This window comes from Buceros rhinoceros, unplaced genomic scaffold, assembly GCF_000710305.1.
Source record: "Buceros rhinoceros silvestris isolate BGI_N320 unplaced genomic scaffold, ASM71030v1 scaffold936, whole genome shotgun sequence".
Classification (NCBI taxonomy): Eukaryota; Metazoa; Chordata; class Aves; order Bucerotiformes; family Bucerotidae; genus Buceros; species Buceros rhinoceros.
In genome coordinates, this window is record NW_010415597.1 from 63863 (window position 1) to 70566 (window position 6704).

The following is a 6704-nucleotide window of genomic DNA, read 5'->3' on the forward strand; positions in this document are numbered from 1 at the left end:
GTCGACACAGACAAACGCATCTCATTTTTTAACTCTGGGAGACTCTGGCCAGACATGATTGATTTGTGCTCTTACCAGTTCTTGCCCTTTCGTGGTTTTGCGGAGACGTTTGGGGAACTGGCAATAACTCACCACATGCCTCAGAGAGCTTTCTTGTTTTAGGAAATCTCTCGGCAGTGTGACATTTACATTTATTATGGCTGATTTTGGGCCTTTAAATATGAAAACAATTAAAGTATATTTGCAAAGGATATGACAGACGAGAATTTGTACTCTGGCCAATTTTTCACTGACTTTCATTCAAGAACACACTATATTTCAGCTTTGCCTCTGCCATCGTCTAAATGAGATGACTTCCTAGTGTCCATCGGGCAGGCTGACTGATGAGAAAGCCTTTAGGGTTAAATGTCTTTAGTATAAATTCAAAGGTCTCTTTCCTGGACAAATTCTGCCCCTGCACTCTCCAATGAAACTTCAGAGCCACTGTTGAAATGCACAGAATACCTTTGGACCTCTAACAACCTATACAGTAGCTCTCTGGCTCTCTACAGATCTCTCTCTTCCCCAGAAAGGTGCTTCATTTTCACAACTCGCACTTCTCAGTAGTAGTAGATTGCTTTTGATTTTCATGCAACTTTAGTATTCTCACCAATCAGCTGCTACTGGAGAGATGAGGATTATCTGCACCAAAGCTGGGCTGAAGCAGAGCACCTCTTTCCTCACACCTCCAGGCTACATTTCCATTAGCAGAAGGAGGGACTGGAGTTAACACAGGGGATGCAAGCGACAGAACAGCATTTTGCTCTCTTGACAGTCTGCTCGCCTCAATATTAATAATGAAATTAGTTTCCATAGTTGCAATGTGCCATGGCTCTGTAACTAGACATAAATGTTTCCAGTTTACTCCAGGATGGTATTGCCATCCACTCTGTGAGCAGCTGTGCTGGAGAATTCTCTCTGAGGATTTTTTATTCTACCCCTTCCTAATTACTGCCCGTTATTGCTGTACGGAAGAATCATACACACCCTCCCCAGGTCCCATTAAAGATGGCCATCCAGCTGGGCTAAACTTCCCACTGGAAGTGGTTTGAGCTACTTCAGAGCTAAGGCACTCACATGAATCTTTCCATAAGTGGAGTCCTACAGCAGTAATGTTGCCCTGACAGTGTGATCTGGAGGAGCATATCTGTTTCTCACCTTAAAGCAGCCTTTCCAAACTGGATGCCAGGACCCTGCTACCTTGCTAAAGAAGAGTTGGAACCAAATCTCTCTCCCAATAATTCCAAACATTCATTGAAATATGTGGAAATGGACTGAATATGTGACCTCAAATCTCCATTTCAAGACCCTTCATAAAGCTTGATTGAGTTTTCATGCTGCTCTTCAGGAAAAACTGCAAATACAGCCTTAGGGGCCCAGCACAACTGAGCTGTGCGTTCATCAGTCCTTTAATGGATGCCAAATGGTCTTTCTGTTTTGAAATTATTTCATGCAATGCTAAGCAATGCCCTCATTGTTGCTTTTGCTGACTTGCAGTAAACCAGTGGGATGCCACGCTGCCACCATCAGAACATCTGCTTTATTGGAAAAGTATTTCAGTAGGCCTTGCCTTGTAATAAATGATGTGACCCTGGAAGGCATACAGCAGCACTTCTGCAGGCAAATAGCTTGCAAAAGGTCAAACCCCCGCAAAGCTTTGGGAGCAGCAGCAACAGTTTCTGTTGTCCTGCCCTATGCAGGGTCTTAGAGCTGTAATGAATAAGGGAAAAAATACATCGCTGAAGACAAACACCAGTTGATGGACTAGGAGTCTTCTACCAGTAAAGAACATGAGAAGGGAGGGGAGGATGGGAAAGCAAAGGAGAAGGGAATCCAGCTGTGAAGCTGTTTAGTGAGAACTGAGCTACTCCCGGGAGTGCCGCTTAGTTTGCCTCAGTCAGAACGAACTGGGGCAGCAAAATGTGCCATATAAACTATTTCAGTTATGAAACAGGTTACAGAGTGCTTACACAAACAGCTTCACTAGCACACAGATACCTGTCCATCTTAATTTACAGCCTTTCCCAGAAGAGTCCCTCACTCTCAACCTCTGATTTTTTATTTTTAAGGAGTTGCTCATTTTTTTTCATATTTCAGACTCCGAATTCTCCAAAAACATAAATCCCCACTGCTTTTGTAATCTTTTTGTTCCATTCACAATGTAATGTCAAGAATGCCTCAATGAATTAAAAACAGTGAAGAGAACAGTGCAAACATTTCAATTTTACCAACCATGTAAACACTGTCCGAAATATTTTGGATCCTATTTATCGGCCTGTGATAGTGATAGTCAGCAGATGCTCCATTGCTACAGTTAGACAAAGGTCTTGCTCCTGTTGTTATTGCTATTGCCTTTTGAAGGGAAATGACAGTGGTGCTCTTTTGAATGGTAGCATTTTACAGCAATTTAACTTCCTGCCTACAGAAGCAAATTTGCACGAAAATTACCTGGAAAGCACAATCACACACACACAGAGTTTACATACATATATGCCAGCGTTTGCAGTACAGGTATGACACACCGCATAGCAAAGGCCATAGGGATGAAGATAGGGATGGCAAGATTATTTTCTACAGTAATTTCCTAGAAAAAGAACCATTTCCTAAAAAAGCCTACCATTACCCTCCAAACTCTTCTTTGACGATCAGTGCAGCTGGTTCCTACCTTCATTCCTTCACCTTCCATGAAAGCACCGCTGAGGAGCTAATGAAGAATGCTGGGTAATTCTGGCATTATTGGATTTTTCGTTATTTATTTATTAGACATGAGAGCTGTTATCAGCAAGCAGCCAGGTGAGTCAAATCAGATAAAGCATTATCTGATTCCTGTGCTGTAAATCAGATTTTAATAGAGAAAAAGTCTTTATCCCTTTGGGAGTAGAAAGAATATGTTTATAGTGTGTTCTGAATATGTGCTACACAACAGCAAGTATGGATGAAAAAAAATACTTTATTCAGTTTTGCACTTTCTTCTCCAAGTTCTTTCACTCAAAAGATGGGAACTAAAATAAAGTTCTGCTTGTGTCAAATGCTAGCAAATAACTAAGATGAGCTTGCATACATGTTGCATCCTCACACAGACATCCAAAAATACTGAATTCTGCAATATTAACAATATAATCAAGACATTGTTATTTCTCTGTTGGCAGAGTAATGTAGAGATTTCAGGTTTATCTAATTCAGCCATTGAAATGAGACTTCTGGCAGCCTAATGTCAACCCCAATACAGCTTCTGTCTTCACTGTTTATCCTTGTCTTTTTCTATTCAGAAGCCATGAAGTCTCATGACAGCACCCGTAGATTAGACACAGATAACATTTGACTACCCCTTGAAGGTTTTACAAATTTTCATCAGTCGAGTAATCTAGATACACTCAGACAGAAATTGGTGTTAAACATTAAGAACTTTGATGCAAAGCCAGCTCTTTCTTGTACTGCAGTATTATTTGAATTTTGAGTTGATGGAAATTTCCTTCCTTTTTAATTTTTTTTTTTTCCTCCCAAAATAAAGGTTCTCCCTCTCGCTAATGCATCATGTTTGACTGTTCAGACAGAATCGAAATTCTGGAATTATTTTACCACCCAGATACTTAAAGCAAATATTCCAAGCACTCAAAAATTACTTTTAAAACTCAAACTTGTTAGGTCATATTCAATTAATTTCATAACGAACTGTAGTAAAAGGCCTTTCATGTCATGTTTGGCTTAAAAATTCCATTACTTTCATGATTTACATAGGAAAATTAATTTCTAACCAAACCATTTTATTCACTGAGGTTTATGAAGATGTGTACTCAGAGTGCCATTAACAGATGAACAGGGAAAGCTCTGCCACTGCCAGCCACCAGCAGCAGTGCTGACATCCATGTCACACTTCAGTATCATCTTATTCCCTTTTCTTCCCAGGCGAGCCTTTGCTTCTCCATTGCAATTTACAGGAGGACTAACATTTTAAAAAGTAACTGCAAAACTACAGGCAGCACTGAAGTCATTAACACAGTGAAAGCTTACATCAAACTTAGGTTATCTGAATGTAAGGCTTATTTACTAGGGAAGAAAATCCAACCAGGTCACAACTAACCACGTGCTGTATTTGAGATATTGGTTTCCCTTTGCGGGGGGATGCAATTACACTTATTTTTATCAGGATCGAACTGATTAAAAATCTATGTTTGGATGAATAAAGGTCAGCTCTAGTCACTTGGACACAAGAGCAGTTTCATGTTGCAATGACTTTGGTGTCTCAGATCGGTTAAACTTCTTCAAGGAAGAGCAGATCACTTTTGGTTTTATATATCTGTGATGATAATGAAGAGAAATAAATGGAGGAAATACTGAGACTGAAAACGTAGCCTGCACTGGGGCGCAGTGTACACATCACAAGAAAAACGCTGTAAAGGTCTGAGGTTTCCTCCTGGAATCAGACAGCAACCAGGACTGGCAGAAGCAGAGACGGAGGTGTCATGTTGGCATGAAACAAGTAGGAAACAGTCACTTAAATACTTTTTTTTGTCTCCCAGAAAAAAGAAAAAAAAAAAGACCAAATTAGGTGTTAGAAAAGTCCCTATAGGTGCATATATAGCTATGCCTCTAAGTTACCTGACAAAGTTTATTACAACATACTTAGAATAAGAAACATTGAAGAAACTGGTATCTCAACCCAGCCCCAGAGACAAACTTACTATTTGTTACCACTGCACCCCCTTCCTGCTGGCACAGCTAGACTACAAACCCCTTTCTCCTTAGCTTCAGCAGATCGGGCAATCACAATTTAGCGGTAACAAAGCCCTGTCATTTGTGGGAGCAGACAGACCATCTTTTAAATTACCATCTTTCCAATGAGTGCCTTGTAATCTGACAAAATTTATGACATTAAACTAAAAAAAAACGCTGATGTATCTGAAAAATAACTTTAAAACTAATAATCAAAAAGGACTGCAACCTCACAGCATCTACCCTATTTTGATTCACACCGTAGGCTTCTGCAAACTGACGCAGGCTTCAGAGATGCTCCCTTCATTAACAGGAGGCTGGTTTGAGCTTCTTTCGCTTCACTCTGGAGAGCAGAACTTTTACTGAGAAATGAGTATCACCTCAGCGCAACGGGCCACAAAATTCTCCACACAACAGGAGACGAGCAGATGAAGATTCAGTACCTTACTTGTCAACGGTGCTTATCAGTACGCATGAAAATATTTGACTCTTTCTCAGATTAAGAGAGTGTCCCTTATACAATACATTCAGCTCTTACAATCCAGTTTCAAAGGGTGAAAACATCACTAGCCAGACAGCTCTTCACCTGGCAAACCTCTCACACCCTGAAATTAACGGCATATCTATATCTTTCATCATCAGTGAGCTACGAACGGCTACCACCTCCCCAACTGCACATACTCCAACCCTCAGTGCAACGAGAGCCTCCCTAGACCAGCACACGTGCTGTTGGTTAGTTAGCACAGTGGGTCAACCCCAGATTCAGTACTAGCTGACAGAAGCACCGCACTGCCAACTGTGAGACCCTGCGCCCTTTCTACATAGGATGGCTCTGCAGTCTGACTGCAAGACCAGAGCCTCGCAGCTACTGCTTTGCTTTCCTTAAGTTTTAATGAACCTTTAAAATATCCTGTTATTTTCCTGTGTAAATACATCCTGAATCACTCAGTGTGGGAAGCGGGGGCAGGAGGATGACGATTGTTTCAATTTTTTTTGGTCGAGAAACCTCCTCTCTACGAATAAATGTCCCCATTCTAGATCAACTGTACCTTTTCCCACTTGAAGATCAGAAAAAGAACTATTCATTCAGAGCTGACAGACAGACAATATGCACGAGGCAGCTCAGGGGAAGTGAGGTCGCTTTAATAATCTGTATCGCGTTATTATTTGTCTGTTGTAACTTTATGGCTTATAACCAGGAGTTTAGCCCTCGCAGCTTCCCCTCCCTGGAGGGCGATGTATCAAGATGGTAATGCATCATGGCCTCAACAAATGTTCTGTTTAAACAGCGCGATGACTCCCAAATGGAAAACATGTTTCTGCCTGCGATATCTCAGGTTTAAATATATTTCTCCCCTTTTTTTTAAAATAAACCCTTCATTTCTAGAAAACACCAGCCCGGCAGGGATTCAATACCAACTCCTGAACACGTAAGGCCCTTCAGAACGGGTGAGGCTGGTGTAAAGGTGCGGTTAAGATAACACCAAACCCACTGTCCTGGAGGTGTGTCACTTACTGAGGTTCCACCTGAGGCCCGTTGTGGTCACGCTCTCGCAGGAGTTCCCGATGGGGATGAGGCCACACCAGGCGCCTTCCAGTCCCGTGTCCACACGCAGCTTGTGCTTGCCCTGCAAGACAGAGGGGCCTCTGGAATCAGTGCTCACCAGGGACCCAGACACATCTGACAACAAACCTTGCACATAAAACAGAGGCTACTTAGATGGAGGCAGGTCCAGAATGTCCCCCAAAGGCTCAGAAATATTTGGCTGCAGAAACTCAGGTCGTTGATGTTTACAGAGTGTGGGGAGACGTGTGCTTATGTTCCAGGCCTAGGGCTTTCAAATCGGCTGGAACAGGCTGCCCAGGGAGGTGGTGGAGTCCCCATCCCTGGAGGTGTTTAGAAGACGTGTAGATGTGGTGCTGAGGGACATGGTTTAGGGATCCTGGCAGTG

At 42.1% G+C, this 6704-nt stretch overlaps 1 protein-coding gene across 1 annotated transcript in view; it reads right to left on the minus strand.

Moving 5' to 3' along the window:
- Positions 1-6380, minus strand: part of TPK1 (thiamin pyrophosphokinase 1) — a gene marked incomplete at its 5' end in the record, with an annotated part of 66174 nt that extends 59794 nt beyond the window's left edge. Inside the window, one exon of the mRNA XM_010137458.1 lies at positions 6269-6380. Within this exon, the coding sequence (XP_010135760.1) occupies positions 6269-6380 (112 nt within the window). The remainder of the gene's footprint in view (positions 1-6268) is intronic.
- Positions 6381-6704: the final 324 nt, after the last annotated feature.